General features: G+C 41.3%; 2 protein-coding genes across 3 annotated transcripts in view; both read right to left on the bottom strand.

Annotated features, from left to right (window-relative positions):
* The window catches only part of slc6a5 (solute carrier family 6 member 5), a 22413-nt gene extending 20713 nt beyond the window's left edge, over positions 1 to 1700 (bottom strand). The window contains exon 1 of the mRNA XM_035652002.1: positions 1572 to 1700. Within this exon, the coding sequence (XP_035507895.1) occupies positions 1572 to 1700 (129 nt within the window). The remainder of the gene's footprint in view (positions 1 to 1571) is intronic.
* A 1451-nt stretch (positions 1701 to 3151) lies between these two features.
* prmt3 (protein arginine methyltransferase 3) overlaps positions 3152 to 27071 on the bottom strand; it is a 52926-nt gene continuing 29006 nt past the window's right edge. For both annotated transcript variants that reach the window (XM_035652370.1, XM_035652369.1), the window contains exons 12-16: positions 23661 to 23848; positions 20844 to 20930; positions 11652 to 11702; positions 10867 to 10954; positions 3152 to 3410 (exon numbers count right to left, since the gene is read on the bottom strand). In XM_035652370.1, coding sequence (XP_035508263.1) covers positions 3301 to 3410; positions 10867 to 10954; positions 11652 to 11702; positions 20844 to 20930; positions 23661 to 23848 — 524 coding nt within the window. In that variant the 3' untranslated portion in view covers positions 3152 to 3300. The remainder of the gene's footprint in view (positions 3411 to 10866; positions 10955 to 11651; positions 11703 to 20843; positions 20931 to 23660; positions 23849 to 27071) is intronic.

The raw sequence follows: 27071 nt of genomic DNA, 5'->3' as shown, positions 1-27071 counted from the left end.
GATCAACTTTCAACTTTGAGAACAGGAGCAACAGATGCAGTGGTGGTGTATTGTGGAGGGTATTAGGGTGAGGGACACCCCAAAATCTCCCCCGCTGCGTGTATGCGTTTGTTTGTGTGAGTGTGACAGCAGGGAGCAGCTCAGCGCAGGACGCTGCACACAGCAAGGGGCCATTAGACATGGTGGGGTGACCCACATAAAAGACACACACACACACACACACACACAGGAGGGATATTTCATCTTTGTTTAACGCTGAAACATTTTTGCTTGGTAAAGCTCCCTGGCTCCGGCCCCTCTCCTCCTCAGACTGATTGAGTCAAACCGGTTGGACGCTGATCTGACAGTCCAATTATAAACGTGTTAACGAAAATAACCACCGTCGTTGTGCGTCGTTGCTTAGCAACCACGTTGTTTTGTTTAGCTACTGCTCCAGAACCGGTGATAAAGCCAGACGGGACATATAAGACAGACAGACCTTTAATATTAAAGAGAATAATGATGTTAAAAAAAAGTAATAATAATAATAAAATAATAATAATAATAATAATAATAATAAACCCATTGTATTGCAGAATGTATACATTTCCATACTAATATATACTCCATTAGTCTATTTAATTTAACCTATTAATTAGCTAAAATCATCAGGCTAAGGCAGGAACATTGTCTAACAATAAGACCTAGCTAGGCTACACTATCATTCCTAAATATATATATATTTTATATCGTAGTTTTGGGGCTATTTTAACACACTTTATCACCCAAAAGCTGAAAGAATAACGCCACAGGCCTGTCTTATAAGAAACCAACAAACTAATTTTTTTCAGGCTCATTATAATAATGAAGTAAGTGAAGTTGGATGCCCTGTTTTTAACCCGCGCTGGTTTCAGGACAGCTGAGGGGGGTTTGAGTCTGTGGTCCCGGTCCAGGCCGCTGGGATCCCTGTGGTCCCGGTCCGGGCCGCTCACTCACTATGCGCGCCTCTTATCTTCCAGATAAGAGGCTGGAGTGTATTAGCTGCCGCCTTGAGTTTAATTACATTGTCAACAGAGAATAATTGTAATTGATTTCTGCTCGTCTTCCGGAGTGCGCTGAACGCACGGATTGCCAGTGCTACACACACACACACACACACACAGACACATATCATGCCAACACATCTAGTTTTGACTCTCATGGGGATGTTTCATTCAAAGAGAGTAGCAGAACATGGTTCGCAGAGCTTTACGCAGCAACACAAGACCACGTGTACACAGGAACCTTTAGATCCGTTTCACCAAGACTGCAGCACGATGCACGACGGACATTTAACATCTGTAATGATTCTTAAAGCGGTTCTGCTCGTTTCTTGATGTTGGTTTCTTACTTTGGATTATTTTTTATAAAAGAGAGACTATATATCTTTGGCATCGCAAATAAAAAAAAAAATATATAAGCTATATCATTTTTATTTGTGTGTGTAAACCAGACTAAATCCTGATCTAGAGGCTGAACTAACCGCCTCGCGGAGGGCTTTCTGGGTGTCTCGTTAATTACACAAGCTCGTGTAATTAATTGATCACTCCCACTGTCGCCTGAGTGATAAGAAGCCGCATCCATCTGAAGCGCCTGAACAGCAGTGATTCAGCGGAGGAGGTCATCCAGAGGCCCAGGGCACCCATCATCATCATCATCACCATCATCATCATCACCACCATCAGTCCTGGCTGCCGGAGCCTTCACACTTGTCTTAATTGCTAATAATAATGGCTGCTATTGGATGGTGTCTGGTCTGTTCATGCAACTATTTCGTTTTAAAATAAGAGTATGATGAAAATTCCTGCATCCTTGTGGGTTTTTTTCTCAGTTTAGGTTACAACTTAGTTTTCAAAAGGTGTTCTGAGGAGGCCAATATGTTCCAGAGAAAATCCCTAAATAAATGTGCTGTAGGTGCACTACTACAAACTACTAATCTAAAAACAAATTAGGGTTACAAAAACAAAAGCTGCAAATATTTCAGACGTTTTATATGATAAATGAGAATAATGTTCCTTAATGCTTAAGCTATGACGCACAATAGGTTTACAAAATCCACCAGGTATGAAAATGGGTTGGCTTATTAAAAGCACAGTACAAAATAAACTTTCAGTCCAAATTCTTGTGGGTTATATCAAAAGGACACCAGGAACAGGATGGTGCTGCAGTATATTGAGCAGGTTAAGGCTTTCAGAAAGTCTGTGTAGATTCATCTCACTCATCCAGGTAGAACAACATCGGCTGGAAAATGAAACTATTCAATGGACTGTGGCTGAGGAGTTGACAAGAAATGTAAGATACAACTACTGCAGTTTCTCTTCAAGCAAACTTTCAAAAACATGCACACATCTTTTCGTGCACAGCCTTGTACTTGTGAGCATATGCCCTATTTGATGTCAGCACGCAGACCAGACTATATTAATATAATGGCAGAAAGGACACAGAAGCAGTAGAAATACATCAGAAGAGGGTGACTGTCAAATCACCAATGAGACAGGCAGCCAGCCCCACTGTCTGCTCCTCCTCCTCACAGATGACTACACTTTCTCAGAGTCTGGGATTCATCATCTCAGGCGGAGAAGGAAGGAAAAATCTTTAATTGTAAGCAGAGCTGTTCAATGAAGTATGTAAAGAGGCTTCAGTCAGCCTTTTTAAAGCTTAAATTCATTTCGCATTGTCCCAGTAAACTCACGGAAGATGGATGATGGCCCTGGTGAGATCTCACGCAGCTCAAAGTAGGACAATAAGGAGGAGAGTATGGAGGGAAATTAAGAGAAATACTTGGCTCTTTAACAAAGAGCTGGCAGCCAGTTCCTCTTTGTGTTTTTTCTTTTGTTGGACATTTTGATCAGGCAGGGACATGTGTGAGTATCAGTGCACGATGAGGGTGGTTTGTGCAGTCCTGAACACATTTAGGGTTAAAACTGGGCTGTTTTTCAGACATCTAGCTTACACATACATGTTTCCAAAATGTACATAACTGCATTTAAATGTGTAGTTGGGACCTGCTTCTCATTGAAACATTGAAACAAGGATTATATTTAACCTAGACACACACAAATCACAAAACCAATACATACTGACGTTTAATCATGTTACTTATGCTTAATAAAACACACTCACGAGGAGAAAATCTCATTAGGTTTTTTATTACAAGGCACAGAAACAATCCTTACATCACTTCAACATCAAAACCAAGAGTTTAATTCCACCCTGCTCCCACATGCTGTGAATGCATGGATGGTCAATAAAAATGGATGTTGTACCACGGCACGGCTGAGGCTATTGCAGGCTGTAAGTCTGCTTCCTGTCTCGGAGGTCAAGGGTGACCAACAGTGAGCGAGGGTCCTTCTTGTTTTTACGCACAGTGATTTTTCCCCGGAGCTCCTCCCCTGAAGAAAGGAGAGAGAAACACCAATATCAGTGCACAATTTGTTTCACATTGGAGACAGGTAGCTACTTCACAGGAGAGTCCCTCCTCCTCCTCCTCCTCTGTGTTTGAAGGTGTGATAATCAATGAAACCAGCTGCTGTGGGGTTTAGTTCTGGGGTTTTGGCACACAGTCACCCATCTCTGCTGTGTGTCTAAACGTTCACTTTGAACAGCTAGAAAGAAACGTTAGACACAAGAGGTTTTAGCAAACGTTTCTCAAACGAGACTAAGTAGAACATTAGTTGGGGACTATTTTCAGATGTGGATTGATTACACATTTTTATTAAATTTTTAAAATATATAAGATTTAATAGTATTTTTACGGCAGCACCCAGTGTCAACAGTGAGGCTCACTGATGTTTCTATGATTAAGAATTTAAAAAATTCCCCTCCTTAGAAACCGGTTGCATTTGTTAGGAAAGCAATTATGTATGTGAACTATTTTCCCAACAAGTTGTTTAAAATTAAGTGGATTTAGTTTTTGTTCAACTTCTAGGAAGTTCAAGTAAATAAAACTGTTATTCATTTGATTTCCCACTGATAACATCCTCAGTATATCAGGGCCGTAACTTCTACGCCTCCACATCAGACAAAAAATGCACAGAAAACTATTTGACCCAGTCAGGCATTGATGAGTGTGTTCATAAGAAAAGAGAAATGAATAACTGCTCATAAAAAGTAATCTTCCTGACGCCCTGCAGCAGTACAGAGCTGCTGAGCTCAGGCCTCTGCAGTATGAGTGGAGTCACACAGGCGCTTCTAGAAATGATGATGTGCGTTTAAAGGCAGCGTGGTTTAATATAAGTTAATAAGCAAGATTGTGTGTGAGTATGAACGCAGACCCGCTGAAACCTCCAGATGGCAGCGAGAAGGAAGTGCATTTACAGTACGACGCACGAGCAAACGGGACGCCGGGAGAAGAGGCGGATGATTATGACGCATAATCACTCTGATTAACTTCACGTTTGACTGCTGGAGGTAAATGAATGTTTATCCACACGGCAAACAAGCATCCCCCCCCCCCCCCACCAAACACCTCCTCTCTGTGCTACGCGCTCCTCATTGCTGGAGGCTAGAGGAGGACGAGGAGAGAAAATGCTGACTGTGGTGCTTTCTCCACTGAAGCGTCCGCCATCGCTGCTGTCACGTCTCACTCGTTACCATGCCAACACCGCTGTCTCTTTGCTGCTGGCGCCGCACTCTGGGTCTGTCACTCCACTGCAGAGAGGGCAGACGGACGCAGTGTTTGCTCTGTGGCTGCTGTTCTAAAAGCAGATGTGTAACAAATGAAGAGGAGCTAACCTCTGCAATTGTAAAGGGAAATGTTGGGGAGGAGCAACTTTGCAGGAAACTTATGTAAACTGTTCAACCTTTATTAATAAAGCACTTTTCAAAATAATGTTACAAAGTGCTGTGCTGAATTTAAAGACAACAAATAACCAAACCAAAAACATACGCACATGTGCAAATAACGCAGTTGCACTCTCCATGACTCTGATCTTATCAGGACAGAAAATATAAAAGTGGACTCCAAAGACTGGTCAGGCAGCTTGTTCCAAAGCCTCAGCATGATCCCCTTTAGTCCTCATTCTGGACACTGGAACTGTTGAGAGGAACCTACCCAAAGACCTCAGGCTGTGATCCACTTTGAGGAATTAGCAGTTCTGAAATATAACTAGGAGCCAAGCAATGGCATGCCTTGAGGGTAATTAGAAAACTATTAAAATCAATCTTAAAACACACTGTTCAATGTAAAGTTGAAAGAAAGAGGGTAATGTGACATCTTCTAGTTGTATTAAGGAGCCTAGCTGCAGAATGAACTGTCTTTAGGCAAGTGAAGAAGAAAGAAGTCATGATTTTTTGCATGTATGTCATACATTCTTGAAGCATGACCAGACAACAGAATTAATTTGAGAATCAAAGTTAAGGTCCTGATCAAACAGAATGATTCGATTTCTGGCTTTTATGTACAGTATAACTGGGAAGTGTTGACCCAGCTTTTTACTCTGGCTAACAAACAGAAATGTTGCAGGCTGGAAAAAGATGGAGCTCATAATAGAAATCTAAAAGATGCTGTCTGCCTGCACTCCATCACCAACTTAATGAAATGGATCAGTGGATGCCAGATAACCCAACTGTAACAGAGAAGGGCGCTAACACACATGCTTGGTTTGTGTTTTCTGTGGGGTTAAACACCGGTGATGTGTGATCTGTGTGTATCTGTCTACAGGATCCTTCCGCCTGACTCAAATATTAGATGAACGACAATCTAGCCCGGCTCCATTTCTAGATGTATTCCCTTCAATGTCTATAAACACAAGGATTCCCCAGAACACAACACAAAAAAATTAAAAACATCATCTTTGCTTTCATTTATTTTATGGGAAATTACACAAGGAGCCCCAATTTGTGGTAACAGCAACAGGGCCTGATGCTCATGGGAGGCAGCGGACAGCTGCAGTCAAACTCAAGTTGGCAAAAGGCTGATTAAAGGTCAAAGGAATAATTGCTTGATCTTTAGTGACCTTCTGTTAAAAACACAAGAGGAGGCCGACAGACCTCTGTCCCCAAATAACTGTGCAGAAACTGTCCCACTAATCCCTCATGTTTCAAATGAAACTATGGAAACATACAAACGGAACCGAAGGAGCTAATGTCTGTTCAGTTGCAGTGCGACTACAGCAGCTCTGCTGTAATCAGTCAGACCAAACTCCCCATGGAAGAGGGCCTCAGTGCCTTCAGTAAACTGGCCACTCAGATGCTGGGAGAAAGAGTTAACCATGTGTGGAAATGAGTCACGGAATGGAGCTGCGATGTCGTACATCAACATGCCAGTGTCATTAAGCACAACCGGGCCCACGGAAACAGCCTCTCTCAGCCCAACGCAGCCTTTCTCCATGAAATTACACTGGAAATACACGGATCGCATTAGTGATTCATTTAAACTGTTGTCATTTACATTTTGACCATTAAGCTCACACTCCTACTGTATCTGCAACTCCTTACAGTGGGTCTGCCATCTAAATACTAAAAGCATTTGGGCGATCTCTTTTATATATATATATATATATATATATGATCTACATTCATTTAATCTGTCTTTTCTTCTTAGCTCTTTCCTGTCTAGTGCAGAGCCCAGAAGCAGAGCTGCTGGGTTGTATATCCTAAACACAAATCTGTAGACACAAAACCAGCCCGCGTGTTGAATTACAGCCCTGAAGAACTTAAAGCTTGGCTCAGCCACTGCTGTTGGACAGCTCAAGGACCTTCAGAGTTCAAACAAGAGGGGGGATGAGGAGGGGGAGAGTTGTTTAAACCGAGTCTGGACAGGTGAGGGCGGGGGGAAAGAGGAGATTTGGAAGAGGTACAGCACCTCTCGGGACAGAGGAGGTGAGTCATGAAAGTGGGTGGGAACAAAAACCACCTGACTGTCCAATGAAAGTGCAAGAACAAGAGCCCATGCTTCAGCTGCTCTGAGTGGCCCTCGGCGCAGGTAACCAGGCCACCGCCTCACTCAAGGATTATGGGACTTTCTTTCAAAAAAAAAAGTGTGACCTCCTTTCTCTGGTAAACATTAAGTAGGTAAAACTGTGAAAAAGGACCCTCCTCTTCAATACTCGAGCTACACAAACACACCAGAGCATGACAAATGATTCGCTGTTTAATTTATTACGCTGCCAGCCAGGAGGATTTGCAGGGATGTTTTGTTCCAGCCTGCTGCGTGCCTTCTCTCTCTTCCGCCGGCACCTCCCACAGAAGCGCAGCCTCAGAGTTAATTACTGCTGCACTCGTACAAACACATCAAATAGGATTCGGTCTCTGCCACGATAAATCACCACAGACAGTCGGTATTAAAACAAACCACTGGATGTTTATGCCCGGCCCTCACTATAGCCGATCAGAGCTGAAGGTGCTTCTCAGTCAACACCCAGGAGGAGAGGCCACTGTGTGTGTGTGTGTGTAAGACAGAGTTTCGTCATCTTCAAGGTGACTTTAGGAAGTTTTCTCTTATGGCCAGAGAGTTTAGTATAGAAGTATGCAAGTACTCCAGTGAAAAGTGTGTTGTAAAGTACACCAAAGGAGTCTAGCAGGAAGGTAGTGAATGCTGTTAAAAACTCAATTTCTGGTTTACGGCCCCTGGAGGAGGCTGGGGACTGTCAGGGTGCCGGGGTGGAGCGAGCACATCAATAACCTGCCGCTCACTCCCGCCTTCATTCTGTTCTTTCTTTAAACTTTTCCTCCTCACTCACCGCTTGGCTCACATATAAAGCACACACCAAGAATGGATCTTTATAGCCTCCGTGTCAGTTTAACATAGACTCAACGGCTGGCTCTGGGCTCTGAGGCTGTGAATATGTGTGTGTTTACATGTGGGTGTGTGTGTCAGGGCTAATGCTGTAACATGTCACTATGCCCCTGAGTAACCCCAAGAGCCCAGATGCTCTGCTGACTATAAAATCAGGCAAGGTTAAAAAAAGAGACTGAGAGAGAAAGAGAGAGATAGTGTGATAGTTTGTGTGTAAGGGAGGGGAAGAAAATTTCAATGTTTACCATTTTTTTAGACAGCACTTGAAACAATTAGACCTGAATCCATATCAAGATCTTTATTATATAAGAACCAGACTAGTTTAAAGACTAAATTCAGCAAAACAAATGATTGGGCTATCATTAGTAGCTTCCCAATAATGGGAATCGAATTGCAAAGTTTGTTCTCAAGGTGTTGCTAGAGGGTCATGGGACATTTAAAATAAAAATTGTTGAAAAAAGTCCAATTCCATTCCAATATGAAATATGAAATATTAGCAGCACTCAGAGAAATAGATGGGGTACACCTAGACAGGTCACCATCCTATCACTAACACCATTCACACTTAAATTCACACCTACTGGCACTTTAGTGTTTCATATTCACCTAACCTGAATGGCTTAAAAGTGCTGGTGGAAACCAGAGCACCTGGAAGAAATCCATAGAGACACAGGGAGAAAATGGATAGTAGATAGAGTTCATCTTCTTGGGCTCAGTGAATATCACGGTTATCTGCCCATGAGATGTTAATATTTCTGTTTATAGGTTGTCTTTTATATGCTTAAATAGTAATTTTGATCTGATGTTGGCACGGGAGAAACATTTATTGGGGTCACAGAAATGGGATGATTCATCCAGCTGGGACCATGAATATTGACAGCAAAGGTAAGGGAACTCCTGTCTTTAGTTTTCTAGATGCTGCTCTGAATCTGGTGGCTGTGAAGGCCAAAGCAAATTATCCACGTCATTCTTATCAAACCCTATAGTGCCTCCTCGTGCCATGTATGGGAGCCTCTGCTTTCATTGTTTCTCTGCTCATTTATTCTATTTTTTTCTGTTAATTTGTCGGCTGTACACAGAAACATATACAAAGACACGCAGGTGTACGCAAAATGAAACAGGGAAAGGAGGCCGACATTCTGCACCAGATACTCAACATCTGTCTCCGTTTCCCACTTCTGTACTGTGTTAACATACTGTCGTCCTCAGCTCTCAGATTCAGCGGTTTATCTGACCTAGTGGAGCACGAAGCCTGCGATAGCATTTGAGCAGCGTCAGACGTTTTGACGTTCTTATCGTCCTGGCTGGCTCCGGCGAGGGCTGAGCCTGGCTAAGGGCCGCCTGACATCTAGCGCCTCCTTCTCTCCGCAGGTCATTTATTACAGTAGACTCCATCTAATATCTGGTCAGCGAATGGACAGCCGGTCCCGAGGCTCATCCATCCCCAAATCAGCAGACACATCCGCGATTACCATTATGATAACGCGCACAGAGGGCCAGAGCTTACAGCAGAAATAAAAACAGGATCATTCACACAAAATGTATAATGAGTGAGCATGTGGAGAACACTGAGAGGTAATGACTATACATTTTTGCTATGATGACAGATTCATAACACCAGTACGGATAACAAAAGAGATTTGTCCTGTATTTAGTTAATTAAAGCTTCTTCATTTACTGATCTACACCACACAGGCTCAGAAAGGTCCTTCCTGGGATAAAGTCTTTGGCACACTTGATGTAGTGCATTTATGTTTCCATTTCCTTTGGAATAAAAAGATGCAGAACTTGGTAGTGAGTATTAGTAGTGTGAAAGGTCTCCAAGATGAAAGTCTGCTACTTTTTACTTTGGTTTGATGGCCTTCCCATTAAACTGAGACTACGTAAAATTAACTACATAAACAGAAAGACAATGGTAAATGCTAAAACACAGTTTAACAGTAGCACAAGCTGATTAGAATTTGTTTGCTAACATTAGCCACCATAAGCTAGTACCAGACCAAGTAAGGCTGAGGTAGAAAAGCCGTTCAGTTTATTGAACTGAGCAAGGATGCTTTTTTATTGCTAATGAGAAGTTAAATTCACTTTTCACTGGTAAGAGGTTTTAAAAGTTACACAGTCTCACTTTACACACTTTACATTAGCAGATACAGTGCAGTGTGTCAATATAGAACAAGTGTTTTTGGTTACTGTGATATCTTTAGAGCGTACTTGTTTATATGTTTGGTAGCTGTTGGCAGTCTTAAGACAGTGTACAGTGTGAAAGTAGCCTACAGGCCAACGGCAAGTGTAAGAGTCCTGATATACACCACAATAGATGTTCATGTGCAGCTGGTGCACCTGGAGGCACGCACAGTCACACATTTTGGGCTCACTGATATCTCATCATAAAACAAAAGAATGGCCTGTAATACTCTGGTTAAGTGTGAAAGATTCTTCAAAACTTGAATATATATTATTTCTTTTGTTGATATATAGTTATTATATCAATTTGCATTGGTAATGTGGTGACCAGCGACAGTAAGGTGATCTTCACAAAAAGCAACATAAGAAGCTCTGTGACGTTGGAGTTTGAACCTGAAGTTATTTCAGAAAACATCCAGCTCCGCCGTCCCGCAAGGTGCACCAGTTAATAAAACTTTAATCTGCTGATACAGTGATTCTATAAATATTTCACTGGTCAGTTACAAAGCACTCCTCTTGTAACATGTCATGATTCAGAGGCCTGCAACCAGCTATCAGATGAAGTTTTACATGCTGTCTCTGATGGCTGAGTGTGATTTGTTTTGATCCCTCGCTGTCTCTGTGGGTGACAGATAACGGGTGTCAACCAGCCTGACTACATCTCCACCACAGACAGATTACCTGCCGCAGCTCGCTATGACGCACCGCCGAGGTCCACGGGAGGAAAGTGAAATCGTGAAAGAAAATCAACACATACAACACAAACCTAAATAAAACAAAACTGAACTTAACCACATGTGTAAACTCTTGTTGGCAGAAGAATATGTAAATGACAGCTGACAAAAGTACAACATCTTGTTCATGTAAATAAAAAACTGTGCTGCAGAGTGTTTCCTTGCTATGTTGTGGTCTGTGTGGCTACTGACCTGCTTGGACAGAGACAGGCCTGTCCAGTAGGAAGACAGTCTGTTTCCAGTGTGTCTTGGTGACCTGAGGACCCGTGGAGAACATCACCTGGCGTGATAATACGTGAAAAGAAAAAAAGACATGAAAACCAGTGCTGTTAATTCTCTCTAGAGCACTTTGTCATGTTGAAATATTTTGCAAAAACAAAAGATATTTGGATACTTAAGGATATAAAATCCGTTTATAAATCAGTTTAAACCACTTTACTACTTAAAAAGAAATCAGTGAGCTTTAATTTTAGCCGAAAACCGTAGAGATTAATAAATCTGGAATGATACCAGCATAATTGCTACATTCTCAAACACAAGGAAAAGTAACTGGAGGTTCTGAAGGAGTGTTGTATATTAAAATTAAAATAAAGATTAAAATAACGCTGCACAAAAGCATAGAATATTATATAGCTTAGGCTGTATTATAAATACAACTGCACTGTATTTATGAAGCAAACAGATAATCCCATGTTACATTGTCCAGCCTTGGCTCCCAGTGGAGATGGAAATTTACTGGACTATCCGTAGCATGCAGTTTGAGTTTCAGGTACAATAGGAAGTGCATGTCTATGTTGCTCACAGAGCTTGGCATCGGCTGTTCCAACTGGCCGGCTCTGCTGGGTAAGTGCTTATATCAGCAGTCGGCTAGGACGCCCGTCGATTGCCAACGAACGCCTCAGGGAGGAGGAACACGCTAAAGCGTGAACATAATTGAGTTTCCGTTAAATGGTTTGGCTGTTGCCACTGCTGCTTACCTTGTTGCTGCAGCCTTTGTCAAAGAAAATGTCAAAGTAGCCGACAATTGCCTGCAATGAAATATGAGGGGCGTGTTAGAATGTGACAGTACAATAAACCCCTGGATTTGTTTGACTACACTGCAACTCTGACAGGCACAGTTGAGAGAGGCAGGAGGCAAGTCTCAAGGTTTTAATGAGCAAAATAAGCTAAACGAGCTGCTGTGTTTAGGAGAAAGGCAGTAAAAACAAACTGGGAACAAAATTTACTATTCAAATATTTACAGTTATCTTCACAGTACTTCTTATTTAAAGCGTTACCTTAAAGGAGACATAAGAATTCAGATTATTTTCCTTGCCATGCTTACCATGTCATTGTTGTGTATGTATGTGTGCGTGAGTGTGTGTGTGTGTGTGTGGTCTGGAGAACTGTACAGGCCACCCCTGTTACAGATAGAGTGAGTATTGATATTACTCTGAGAACATTTCCTTCACCCTTCCTTCCTCTCAAAACCAACTTGGTTTCTCATTTAGGCTGAGTCAACAACAGCTCCCAGGTGCACCCTCTCACCTCATCTGGGAGACTTGTCACTGGACAAAAGAAATAAATTATGGTGCTGCCGCCAACAACATCGAGTCAATTTTGCTGACAATAATAATAAAAAATAAAAAAAACAGCTTGGTATATGAAATTAGCAAAGGTGGCTATTTTGGTGACAGTGTTGCTGCAATGTGAAAACACTGAGGAGGAATCTGTTCAGGAAAATAAACTGGATATGAGTGTGTGTTCATCTGAATAATTCCTAACAAGGGAAAGGAAATTAGACAATTGACAAATCTCTGCTCTCAGTGAGTCCATTATTATGTTGATAAGACCAAAGCAGAATAACCTAGCCAGTCGGAAGCTTCATTAAAGCTTTTTTTTAGGTCTTAGATGTGACTAGAAATGACTTCTTTCCCTTCGGATTGAATTTTAAATTCACTTAAAGCTTTCACGGAAATGTAGATTTTCTTTAAAAATATTCTGTCTGCGTTGGAAGGATATACAGAGCTATAAACACGATTGAGTGAAAACCAATTCACACATCTAAAACACACTGAGGGAAAGTCCATGGCCAGAGTGCCTGTAGGTGACCGTTGTCAGATATGTGAGGTAAAAACCACCCCCCAGGCTTGTTTTCCTCCCATTTCTCCCCCCACTGGAGGAAGAGAGGCACTCTATCAATCTCAGGCACGCACTTGTAGTGGCAATGATGCAGAACTAATAGCTTTTAATCCTGACGCAGCTGACAACTTGGAGGCCAGCTCTCTGAGACAAAGAAGAGCTGAATCAATGCAAGAGAGGGAAAGAGGAAAACAGAAGGACAGAAGAGGGGAAAGGAGGAGAGAGAGGTAAAGACAGAAAAACAGAAAGAAGGGAGGGAAGAAGCAAGAGAGGGAGAGTGGCTGTAACATAATGTAAAAGCTGGGGAGGAGGTTTCTTTTTTTACAGGGTTTTATTGGTTTGCATCACTTGGAGAAGCAAAATACAGCACCATCTGTTCACAGCGTCTGCAAAAGTCACCCAAATTGTATTTAAATAATTGTTGCAAGTAAGACTGGCTAAAAAGATCTTTCATCCATTATGCACTCATATACAGTACACACATGCAGACCTGGAAATCATGATGCCGTCAGAAGTTGTGTTCAACACGCAGCCCGCACCGAGGCTTCAATCAACCTTTATCGACTCAGACAGGCAGGGGCGGCACCACTAGCTCACAGCTAAACCGCCAGAAAAGAACCCAAAGTGGATAAAAGAGCATGTCAACCCAATGCAATTATGGCTTTTAATGAACGCTACAGAGACGCTCGGTGCTGAGGTAATTAGGAAATTAGCCATAATTACTCGTCAGGCAGAGCAGATTCACCTCTCTCAGTCGGAGAGGCAGAGATCATCCTCATCGCGCCTCGCTGATGACAACGCCTCGTAAGCGAGATTGATTGTCACTTCTGCGTTGTGCAACTTTCACACTGCAGCGAGACGGGCAATTAAAATTTAGGCCACAGAGTGAAACTTGCAAATACCAAAAAACCAGCAGAGAAGCTCGGCGCCTTGCTGCCCCATTAAAATCACATTTGAAAGAAAAGAAAAAAGAGACTGTAACTGCCTCATCCATGAAACACAAAAGATGTGAAAGTGTTAAGATAAGCAATAAAGACCCTGATGACTCACACCTGATATGGACTGTACCAAGCCCAGCTGATCACAGGCTTTTAATGCTTTGTGATTTAAACCGGGGTGAGGGAAGAGAGAGTTCATCAAACTCCTTGGGGCCTTTTGAGGGTACTTAATGATAGCTTTTACGACACCCAATAAAAAAGGTTTGGCAAGATTCAAACTTTCACTGGAGGACTGAAAACTGTTATTCAACTTGACTGATATCAGACAGAAGTGGAAACTAGTTAGACTCCATTTCCATTTCAGTCTGACATTGCCTCTACTCTAACCACTTTGTGTAGGAGAGGGAATCGATCCTCCCTAACCGATCACTACAGACCAAAGTATCCGTATGAATCTAACATCATTTTAAGTCAACACAATGCGTAGCCATGCCAACATACTGGTTTTACTGGGGTTTTAACAGTAAAAACAATCTACGATGTTGGGCCACATTGAGAACTGTCTATGAACATCCTCAATAGCAATGTCTGTCTTGTCTATAGCAGTCGTCATTGTTATTATTACTCCTCCTTGGTTCCAGCGCACAGCTTGACAACACTTGACAACAGCTTGACAGCGGCGTTAGTTCTGCCCGTAGTGATGATTGGCTAATTGTTAGTACCCCCGCTGCGCTCGTTGGATCGATACTTTTTCAACAGAGCAAATGCTGTTTCATGTCATGATGCCAGACCAGAATCAGTCAGATCGGTGGAGTGGGTAGATTCAAAGGTCTGGACGCAGGCAGGTTACTCAACAGTAAAAAGAGGTTTTTGTTCCCGTTCATCTGAAGCCACCGTCACTTGATAGGAATTAAAACACCTTTAAAATATAATCCAAATAAGTTGATAGATACACACCCTTCAACATATCACAGTTTATATGTTAGCAAACAGTTGTGTATATACACATCCATCAGACACAGAGCAACATTAGCATTTAGAGTCATGTGTCTGTCCACTATTGAATCTTGCTTTTAGCCCTGGTTTAGTCGTTCGTAACTCCTGAGAATATCAGGCTCTTGCACTGCTAAATGTTCCACTTTGTTCACCAGGTATTTGCTAACTTTGTCTGCTGTTTGGTGCTGAGCAGGCAGTGGACAGTGGCTTATTAGAGCTTGCTTGCTTAAAACAGCTGCCTGAAATTAGAGGAGTGATGAATCTGAACAAAATGTGTAAAGTAAAAAAGTAAATGTGCTGTATAACCAAAACAATGAGCTTAAAGAGACTAAAACTCTCAAGAGATGCAGAGTTTTGATCAACCTCACACAAAGTGGTCATTTGATTTAATCTTAATAGCAAAAATTAAATATTGATCTCGTGCTTAAATCAAAATAAATGTACCCTCACATACTTGTGATGTTTGAGATTTATGTTCCATTTAATCATGTTAATTAAACTCCCTGCCATTATGTTGTATCTAAGAATTTTTTTAATCCCTGCCAGATTAAAGCCTCTGTATTCCAGCACAAGGGGTGAGAAGAGAGGGAGGGTTGAGGATGCAATAGAGACAGACAGAGAGAGAAGAAAGGCCAAGGAAATGAAAGGGTGAACTTAAAAACATCGAGCCACATACTACACCCACACACCAAAAAACAGGACAAATCAGAATGAGTGCTTTTCATTTTCATCAGCGCTTAGCCTTGGGCCCCGGCTCTGTCTGTGATAAGTGATGATAGTGGGCTCCATGACGGCCCACGGAGGAGGCTCTGCAACACTGCAGCTCTCCGGCCCCCATTCTCCGGGAAGAGCGGGGGGAAAATTAATAATTATCATCATGGATAACACCAACAGGGAGCAATTCATCATCGCTCCCCTTTCGCCCGGCTGTGTGTCAGCGAGCCGCGTGGCCCGGCCAGATACTATTATACAACGGTGGGGGGACGCAGGGAGTGGGGGCTGAGGGGAGGGAAAGGGAGGAGCGCTGAAGGGGAGGGAGGGAGGGGGTGGGAGAAGTGAGAGCTAATGCGCTTTTGATGGGGTTTATCCAGGCGTGGAGGCTTCAAGCACGACCACCTCACAGGCGGGTTGGTGTGAATCCCCCACTCCCCCCCATCTCTCCTCTCAGCCTACCCGACTGCTGCCACTCCAGTGAGGTGGAGCACGAGTCAGCCTTGGCTGCAGCACACCTCCAGCCAGCGTTCCTCATGCTCATGATGCCTCTCAGAGATAAACACACAAACAACTGTGCTGTAACCGTTAGAGAAGGTCCAGATTCACGCTGTGCCAAACGGACTGTGGGTAGCTGAGCTTTGTTCAGGTAATCTCAAGGATCTCAACGAATAAAAAAAAAACCCTGAACACAGTTAAGTTCAAGGTAGGTGATGGCAGAGAGGCAGCATGTGCAGGATCAACATATACAAACTAATTTTACTTTTTGTCAATCTGGGTTTGTTTTTTCCTTTATTTTATGACTATTGGTTACAGTACATTTTTACTCACTTCTGTTGTCAAGATTTGGAAAACTCTCATCATCAAACCTTTGAGTGTTACCGAAAATAAACCAATTCCTGTAGCAGATGTTTTCATTTTTGGTTAGGTAACTGGCAATAATTACGATTACGTTAGATGCAGTTTAGTTTAATCAATATATTTATTTGGTATGCTTAAATTCAAGTGTTTGTTTCTTTTGTTTCTTGTTTTCTTTGACATCATAGTTTTCTCCAAGGCCCACTTCCTAACTGGGAATCGTGGTCTCACGTAGCCTTCAAGCACCCCTCTTCCACCAGGTTCTGACAATGTTAAATGTCATGATCAATACATTAATTTCAATGTTAAAAAACTAGAGAAGAGCAAGCTCACCCTCATATGTGCCTATACTGTAATACCGTATCAATAATATGGGTTGTTCACTGCTTCCAGGGGGGTACCTTTGATGATTATTATGGAAATGAATTTCATGTTAACCACTGTCCCTCTCAGTGACTGCTCACAATGCCTTCATACAACCTTCAACTGATGTGGCTCATATGGATCAGAGGGTGATAAAAAAAGAGTTTTTCTATTACAGAAAAATTCCACCCCTTGTTCAAAAGATACCTATGTCTCTTCTGTGATGGATTTCTTTGACTGGTCTCTTAAGCTGCAGTTCATTTAGTTTCCACCAGATGCTGGCTCCTAAATCCTTCAACAATATATTTGGGAAAATCCTCAGACTCCTCTGTTGATAAAAATGTAGTACTTGGAATTGACAATTAAAAGAGTACTCCGCTAAGTTTGCACTGCTTTTGTCTGACTCTCAATTGAGTTAAAAAAAGGGATCAAGAGATATCTGTTTCACATTCCTTGTCAAAACCTGAAGCTTACATTACCCACAATGCAATTAGACTGTTGAAAGTTTGGTTGAAGATTAGGGTGCATTATGCTAGTAGCAGCTAATGTAAAGCAAAGATGAAGGGCGGGCTACAGATGTGATAACATCACTTCTTTCTAACTACACACCAAGTTTTTAGTTATTTTTTTAAACTTGTAGTCTTCAGACTCAAGTGACATCACTTGAGCCACTTTTTTAATCAGATTTTATTTTGTAATAATAATACATTTTATGTAGCAAGTTTCAATGTTACAAAGTTCTTTAAAAAGGAAAAACTAATTTAAAACAAATCCGCACCACCATTAAATATAATCCAGTGAATAAAAGTACGTGGATTAGTACTCCCCAAGACCTGTGAACAGACATTGATCTGTAAAATCAGAGCACCACACAGCCTTATGTTGACATAATTCAGTTCGTTGATATTCAACTGGAAATAGTCTGCTAACACAAGTCTTGCTGACAGCCAGCTGTTACCGCAGCTATGAATGCCATGTACTGATACACTAGTGAGAGTTAAAGAGTGGATTTTTCCATTAACAATTCCCTTCTTAATGTGATGAAAATCGTCCTTGAAGTTGACGAGTGCCTGCCCTGTCAGTCCGGAAGGCCATTCCCCCCCCACCCACAATTTAAATTTGATGGAAAGCAGTTCAGAGATGGATTGCAGAGACATTTTTCTCTGTAGCGCTACAGTAGCTACATCAGCAGCGGTGAGACAGCACCGTTAAATTAATTACAGACAGAAACTTATTCTCCCCTGCTTCACCATCAGCATACATCATTTTCAGCCTTTAGGAGGGGATAAGAGGCATTTTTGCTTGCTGTTCTACAGTTCAGGTAAATGTATCATGGAGATGTAAGGGCTAAAACAAAAAAGGAGAGGAAATATATGCCCTCAGAGCATTCCTGAACCAAGTTTTAATAAAAGTTTCAGCCCATATATATTATATATGGCTTCACGGTTTGCAAAGGCAGACACGATGTACACAAGGCGCAGAGCGTGTGAGATGTAAAAGGGAGGCAAGGGAGGCAAGGAAAGGAGTGATAAAAAAAGCAAGAGTGAGAGGATTTGTCTTGTGCGTGAACGGCGCAGACGCAGGGGTTGTGCTGTTCATTTAATGCAAGGTTAGGCAGGCTGAGCTGATGAATGGACTGTCGACAGGAGAACAAAAGCAGGCGCTCCATCACAGGACAGGAAGCACGGCAGCTCTCCCTCACCGATCCCCGAGCACTGGTCCAGGAGCGGTTTACCCTTCACACATCCTAACCTTAACTAGTACTAAGGAGCCGCAGCCAATACTGACTACAGATCAGTATCTTTATCGCAACACCACCCTACTCCTGCAGGTCAATAATCCATCTGTAAATCCCGGGACAAGCAGGCTGGACTGCAAGGAGGCGAGTATCTACAACATGTACCAGTGATAAATTCTACAGTATACAAAGTACCTGCATTATAAAAGCCAGTACGAGTCTGATAGCATGACTGAATGATAAATCTTATACATGAGATACAAGACACAAACTGTATGTATGCTCTTGCGTATCAGCACACCAACCAAGGATGATCTGACGCCTGAAATAACTGTAAGAAAGCAGAGGAAAGGTAGTTGTGCACCTAAAAACCTAACAAAACAAAAATGAAATGTAAAATTATACCTCTGAATGATCTCACCATCTGTTTTTCCCAAGCTGACCCTCTAACATGACTGGACTTACATCCTAGAAAAACTGGATGTTTTCAATTATAGAGCAGAAAAGACAGGAAAAATGAGAGGATGTTTACAAATCTCATTAAATTCACCAGTCTTACCCAGGGAGCATAGGCCAGATAATAACCACTTATTGATTATCCATTAAACCAATACACCAGACAGTGCAGTAACACTGCAGCACAACACCAAGCTGCTCCAACACAATGAGCTTTTTTTTTTACAGACAGATTACTTCTCACAGTACAGAGCGTCAGAGCCTGCAGTAGTGACGCTGTTCTGTAGTCGGCAGGTTGCTGGTACCACAGAGAGAGAGATGGAGCTCACACTGGGGGGAGTTCAGGGGAAGTGGCTGGGGGTTGATGGTGACTGCCAGCCCCTTACCAAATAGAATCATAAACCATTCTCTATGCTCTGGCGCCTGTAGCTGACCCTCACTGCGGACACACACTTCAGGTTTGTGTTGTGGTTGTTGGTCAAGCTGACCTACACCCCACAACTCAAAGGTTGAGCTAGGTTTCAGATGAGTCACGTGATGTCTTGCATGGGTATCATTATTTATGACTTAAAATAATGTGTTTAAATAATAGTAAAATTTTGTTGAATGTAGTTTTAACCCTCTGTTCTGTTCGTTTGTGCACCTAAATTATTAATCTGAGCACAAACTGATACAATATATATTTTTTCGAACCTAAATGGAAAGGTATTGCCGCTGACTATTGCACCTCCAAAACACTAAATGGGTGTGTCGTACATTATCAGGCAACACGATATATTCATCATACAATATTTATATATTTTTTATTCACTTTGTCTCAGAAAGTGAAGGTGTGCATTGAACATGGACAAAGTAGACCAAGGTGAACATTGACAGTTGTTGTTTACAGCTCCCCAATGTGTAGTTACATTTTCTTGGTTTTTGTTGTGAGTTCTTCAGTTCCTCCTACAGAGCTTAACAAACAAACCAAACCAAAATAATGTACTTATAGTCATATCAAGCTATGCAGATTTTAGTTTAGTTGAAAACTTACATTTGAGAAAGTACACAGCGACATCTCGTTCCAGAGACAATGTCCTGGTTATTCTGAATAATTCACAGGCTAAACAAAAACTGTTTCAACACTGTTCAAGTGTAATAGGAGCTTTATGTGTCTTGCTCAAAGGAACACAGGAAAGTAGATATATCTAGAAGAAAGCTATTCATTTTCCTTTCTAATGAGTGTGTTCCTAAACAGTTGAAAGATTTGAGCCTTACCATCAGAAACAATCTAAACTACCCTAAAATGAACTAACTGACAAAATTATTCAATTTACAGGACACTCAAATGTGAGACAAGTTTGTAAGAGTGGACAAGAGTTCAGCTTTGGTCCACGGGATATATGACTAGGACAGGTAAGTACCGGCATCTTTAACGCTGCAACTCTTTCAGGGTCCAGTGTCTGAGGTGGGTTGTGATTGTGTTGGCGAGTGTGTTTGCCATTTGAGAGAATGACAGGGCAAGCAGGCTGTGAACATTTACTATGTTGTATGACATGTAATTCAAAGTCACATTAGCTTCACTGCTCTGATTCGATTTGAAACTCTAATAAATATCCAACTGACAGACATCCTCTTAAATACAGAAACATAATCCATCAACAGGAGCTGACTGACGTCTCCGCTGTTTGTACTGCCTCGATCCTTTCACACCATATCTGACAAATGACAGGTAATGGTAATGGTGGATGTGTGAACTTTGTTTTTTCTTCAAAATGCTTTTTTTTGTTGTTGCATTTTTGATATCAGCAACATAAAGTTCGATATTCCCATCAAATATTTCTTATTAACACAACTTAGCCCTGCACAACTTGGTAACTACAGGGACATTAAATGGTATCAGACCAGATAATTCAAATAATCTAATTTTAAGATAATGTTGACGCTAAAACTCAAACTTAATCAACTTTACACTGTAGAGTGGGTTGTGTTTATATGTGTGTACTTACTGTGCAGTCTGTGGCATTTGTTATCTTCAAGCAGAAATCTGATGCAAACTCCAACTCCGACAGACACACTTTGTTACAGTCAATGGTCTGTTGAAAGTCAAAAACAGACATATCAGATGATGCACAACTTAAGACAAAGACAATATGAACTGTGGTCAAGCCATACAAAAAAACAAATCAATAAACAAACATGTAGTTGGTCTAGAGGGAATCTGAGGAGCAATTTGTTGCTCTTTGTTTTGGCTGGAGCATTCGGACCTTCTGACTCACAGAGAACAGGATCTGCAGTGCTTTTTTTTTTTACAAACAGCCCACTGCTCTATTACAGGAATTATAATCATTCTGGATCAAATGTCTCATAGTTCAACATAATATCTCCTTTCAGGCTACTAAACAGCTGCCACTGAAATATTTTATCAGTCTTACAGGACAGGTTTATTACAACTTGGGTTTTATTTTCCTCGTCTGGACCAGTGGTTCTATCAGTTATAATAACATTGCTAAAAATAGGTCCAGCAGGGAAACCCGAGTGGTCAGAGGACCAAACGGTTTGAAGTCCACAGTCAGTGCACTTGTAATGTCACTAATAACTCCTCAATGCACAGGAAAACGCTGAGTGTGCAAAACTACACCAGGCACAGTAAGTCAAAGTCTAGCCAGGAAGTCGGTCAGTAAATTGAGATGGATGCTAAAGGTAAGCCTCTTCCAAATAAGTCTGGCTAACCTTTTTTCTCAACTTGTCTGCCTGTTGTTTTTAATATTATGACCATGTTTCAAAATCTCAGCAACTACAACATTATTCTGATAGAACTGATAAGTAGAGGATTGCCTCTGATTGCCTTTTACTGGACGCAAATTTGAAAACGGTCAACGAGTTCAATGATAGTTGCTGCAAATCAGAAGACGATGAGATTCCATAAACATGAATTAGACAAAAGGTGTAGCACAGTAACAAGGAAACTAAATTCAAAAGTATAAACAAGCTGTCAAATTGCTTACATTGTGCTTAATGCTAAGATGAACAAAATATCACCGGACAAAGATCAACATTAAATCCACAAGAGTAAAAACAAGAATAGCAAAAATACACAAAAGCTACCCCAGCATTTAGGTTACTTGGAATATTGCATTAGATAACCTTTAGCTCCAGACAGCTATTTGGCTAAATTGGTTAACAGCAAGCTGGTCACAGAAAGCAAAATTCTACTATATCAACAACACTGCTGAAATAATAGAGTATCTACAGATAATCTGTGGCAGTTGTAGTTGCAGCTAACAACGGAAAACACATCTTTTAATTTCAATTGCACTGAAAACTATTAATGTTGCCTGTTGTCTTACATTTAGAGAACAGGATTTAAAGGAGAGGTTATCTCTGCAGCACTACAGCACTTCATTATAATGCTGTTTTGTCACACACTTGACCTTTATCAAAATAATTGCAGCTTTTGTGATTTGGATATTGCACTTGGCCATATTGCGAATTCAATAATATTCTGATTAATGGTTCAGCCCTATTTCAAAACTGCTAGAATTATGACTCTGGACATTAAACACATGATATAAAGGCAGATTTTAAAGCAGCTTCAAACTGTTGCAAGTTTAACATTCCCATCTGTTCTCACTGAGAAAAAAAAAGAACTCATTTGTTTTGCAGGAATTTATAATTCCATGAATGGGCTCTCAATTTTACGGAATAGCAGCCAGCCTTAATGGAATGTTATTGGATCGTATCAACGGGAGGCAATAGATGAGAGCCCATGTAATTTGGGCAGAGGGGCTGTCTATTTGTCACTGGAGGGGAGAAACTATCGATTAGAGGATTCAAATTCCATTATATCAAGCTCTCCCCTCATTCATCACATCCACAGATGGGTGGAGGACATGCTACTTAGCAAACAGACCAACTGGCGAAGAAACCCACGATGGTATGAGAGACAAGGGGGGTAAAGCATTCATACGCAGAAAGATTCAGAGGAGGTATCTGTGTTCTTAAATGTTGGACTGTGTGTGTATGTGTGTTTGCTTTATCTCTGTGTAATGTGTGTGCTCTCCCATCAGCCCAGTGAAAACCACTCTATCCACAGGGGGCTGAGAGTAATGAAGTTTCCTTAAGAGGAACTTAAACAAGGATTAGACAGATCAATCACCCAACGCTACAGCATCAGCACACACACACACACACCTTCAGGGCCCTATCTCTCTCTCCACAGCTAACTCCTGCTCTCATTCTCTGTCTATAGCCTAACAGCTTGGGCCCCACAAACTCTATTTCTCCTATTTGTAGCTTCCAAGATTGTTGTACATTAGGATCAGGCTGACATATTGGTTTGCCAATACGTCTAGCTGATACAGGTGTTAAGTATCCTATATTGGGTAGTAAGTGTCATCCACAGATGACAAAAGTGAGAACTGACTCTGATCACTGCTACAGTAAAACTGGAAACTGAAGGGTCTGCACTGAAAGTTTAGTTACCTCTGTCAAAAAGATTGAATACTTGTTTATTTGTTTATAATAATGACAGACTGTGTGTCAACTTTGAGCAACAAGTGCTATGCAAACACAGGTGCATTGTGAACTGTCAGAATCACCCTTCAAATGAAGGATGGATGCCTCTGCACAGATTGAATGTCTATGATTTGTAAGCAGAAAACACATTGGAACTAGTAATTTTACTTGCTGGAAAACACCATATTTATTTCCGGTGGATATTTCATCTCCTACTGTACATTCACATCTGGAACCTTTAAAAAAATATTACTTTTGGACTTCTAAAGCACTGTAGGTTGAACGTTGCTATACATAAACATGTTTACCTGTATGACTGTAGGTTCAGAGATGAGTGTGTCTGCTTTCACCACTTCTACCATAGCCTCAGGCACCACAGCCTTCTTCATGCATGCCATATTAAAGCCATACACATCATCCCAGAATGCAATGCGGTCTTGGTGCCTTTTTGTGTCTCCAACTGCTGCCAGACTGATGTTACAAAGGTCTGGATAGACTGTGGAGAAAAGAGAAGAACAAAGAAAGTCAACGACTGTTCATAAGTAAGGTAAATAATACGTACCACAATATTATTATTGCAGTCATTGTTTTACAAGTCAGCCTCAAGTCTGGACATTCAATATCAGCAGTCTGTAAACACCAGCACAAAACCGGTCGCAGCATCGACTGGGAGGCGGTCAAAGGTCGTCGCCCAGGAGTCAGGGGGGCATTCATCTCCAACACTAATGACCATCCTGGTTAGTGATAGGGATGATCATAGGTGGCACCAATAATTACATAAGCATTACTGTAGCCAAAGCAAGAACTTACCAGATGTTTGACATAAAATCCTGTCTAATCTGCTTTATTCAACTGCTGTTTTACCATTCTCTGGCTGATCTGGGAAAATCTGGTCAGTTTGCTTTGTTATGCTAGTAATGTGATAAAAAGGTCTGATTTCACCATTAAAAAGAGAAACCAGAAGAGAACATGAAAAAGTGGAGGCAGACAGAGGGAGGGTTAGAACAGCAGGGGAGACTACATGTGACATGCTACAGTAGCACACTCCTGGCAGTGCTGGTAGTGGTGTTAGCTGGCCTGCAGCCAGAGGAAGGGCCCTGTCACATAGCCTAAAAAAAGATTTTTGTCCGCAAAAATCCACAACCAGCACCAAAGCTTCATCCAGAGGTGATAGGAGCTGGACTCCTGGCTGGAAAATGCTGTCACTTTTGTCACTTCAGGTGACGGATTTTTGTAGCCATTACAGTTTCTGTCACTCTACCCACTCCACATCTGACTGTGGTCTGTAAGCATTTGGGTTCTACTACCAGTTCTATCAGGTCTATTGACAATGCACTTAAACTGAATGTTGTTAAAACCTCTAACAGTTAAACAGTGCACTACACTTTCAAAAGAGAGCACCAAACAAAGTCCATATTTTTGGAGGTCACTGCATCTCAAAATGCTGTTTCATTGTGCTCAAGTATGGCGGCCTGGTCAGCGATGAGTGAATCGCTTCAGGGATTTATTTTGCTCAAAACAAAAGATCGTTAATCATAACTAAAGGAAAGGCTGGGAGAATTCTGGTCCCATAAACTTCTATTCTCAGTGCTGAGACGTGCTTAATATCAACAAATTTAATGGCATGAAAACCATCCAAACAAATTTAATCAGAGAACGCCTTAACATCTTGTGGGTGTGGAGCTTTGCATCAATTTCATGAAGCTGCTGTAATGACTGTATCCATCACATGTGCACAAAATATGGGTTGATGGCCATTTTGTCCTACTTTTATACTTCTGGATATTTCACACTGTGTACACTAGATATACTGTAATGTAACATCCTCTGGAACCTAGCGGTTTGGATTTGCTCCCATTCAGCCACGAGAGCATCAGTGAGTTCATCCCAAAAGTGATGGATGGGGTTTAGGTCAGGGCTTTGTGCAGGCCGATCAAGTTCTTCCACACAGAACTGGGAAAATCATTTCTTAATGGACCCGGCCTTATGAACCCTTAACTTCTCGTGTTCAAACAGGAAATGGCCTTCACCCAAACTGTTGCTACTAAATTGGAGGCGCAGTATTATCTGAAATGAAATTATATGAACACATATCCAGACCAATAGTACACAAAAAGGATATGTAAATGTATGTCCACTTACATTTGACCTTATAGTTTATGACAGAAACCAAAAAGTGGATCAAATCACAGAAATAGACTGGTTGCATCCCCATATCATCATTGTTATGTGAAACAGATATACCAACTCTTAAGTGTATTTTCAATGGGTCAATGGGTTGGTCAAACCAGGCAGGTGTGCATCTCTTTATTAAGCCTTAAATAACCATAGCCAATTTAAGGCTCTTCACTGGCTCTCCAAGTTGACTTCTTTGAGCAGAAACAAAAGACAAAAGCAACAACAATTTCTCTCTCTCTCTCTCTCTCTCTCTCATTTATCAGCAGTGATAACTATGCTTTGGTTGTGAAGAATGTGGAAAAACAACCTTCTGATTTTTTATTTTTTTTTGCTGACTGAACCTGCAGCCTTGGACAAACTATTTTTCTTAGAAGATGGAAGATGTTGGCCAGTCACTGGGGAACTGTGTTTCTAGTTTAATTTTTCACTGCTTTGAAGACTGAGCATAGGCAGTGATTATTTTCGCCTTTCATATTACATAACACTGTCGATTGAATGAACATTATCCATGTCTTAAAATGAGCATTAAACGTGAGCCTTAATGTCTTTTTATTGAGTTTTCACATCTGAATAGATTCCTTTGTTTGGTTAATATGCTTGGTGATTAAGCCAGAGCTGAGATGCTTGAAGCCACTGGTATCCCTACTGTGAAGTAACATTAGCCGACACAGAGGCCTAGGGCCTAAACTAGAGTTTAGAATACACTCGTGAGAGTATATCAAACTTAATATTTTAACATACAACTTAGTGCCACTAGTGGTAATATAACAATTTGTCCTAATTAGAGATGTTCATAACAGGACAGTCAGACAGAGACATCCTCATGGTTAACTGTTATGGCAAATATACCCGAACATTGCATTGTGATAACTTCCTGTGAGGACTTAGAGCATAGAGCAAGGCAACCTCCCTAATGTGAACAGACTGAACATAGCTGGGCCATAACACTATTACCTGTGATACAAACACATGACGATATATCTGATGGTAGGAATAATGGTATAATATTACATATAGGAATATCACATTAAATCATTAATCTGGGCAGCCATTTGCAAGAGAAATTATAGTTACCAACAGCAATTGTTAACACCAAGCAGTTAGCAGATAGAGTTAGCAGGCAGTTAGCAGCTGCTTTAGCAGACAGCAACAGGAAAAAGCTAGCATCAGCCGCCAGTCTGTCAGCAAGTAAAACAACAAACACAATTTACAGAACTCGAAATTAAAGCTATATAAGGTAAAGGAATCAGGCACAAGATAGGAGCATAAAGTTACAGAAAGTCCTTGGCAGCAGCAGAAATAGTAAACAGTTAGCAGGCAGCCATAACAAACTCTTACAGCATTTAGCAGTAGCTTTAGCAGTTAGCAATAGCTTGTTGGAGTCCATAAAACTCATATTCCTGTCTGAACAAAGTTCCATTTATTGTCTTACCACATTCTATGTCTAGATCTAGCTAACAAGCTGATCAGTTTCCTCTCAAACACAGCTTGAAGCTTTCATTGTGTAAGCACTGAAATAGGGTTAGTGTATCTATATTTAG

Source organism: Morone saxatilis, unplaced genomic scaffold (genome assembly GCF_004916995.1).
Source record: "Morone saxatilis isolate NCDOM2014 unplaced genomic scaffold, NCSU_SB_2.0 Contig11, whole genome shotgun sequence".
Classification (NCBI taxonomy): domain Eukaryota; kingdom Metazoa; phylum Chordata; class Actinopteri; family Moronidae; genus Morone; species Morone saxatilis.
This window is presented reverse-complemented; position numbering and strand designations above follow the sequence as displayed.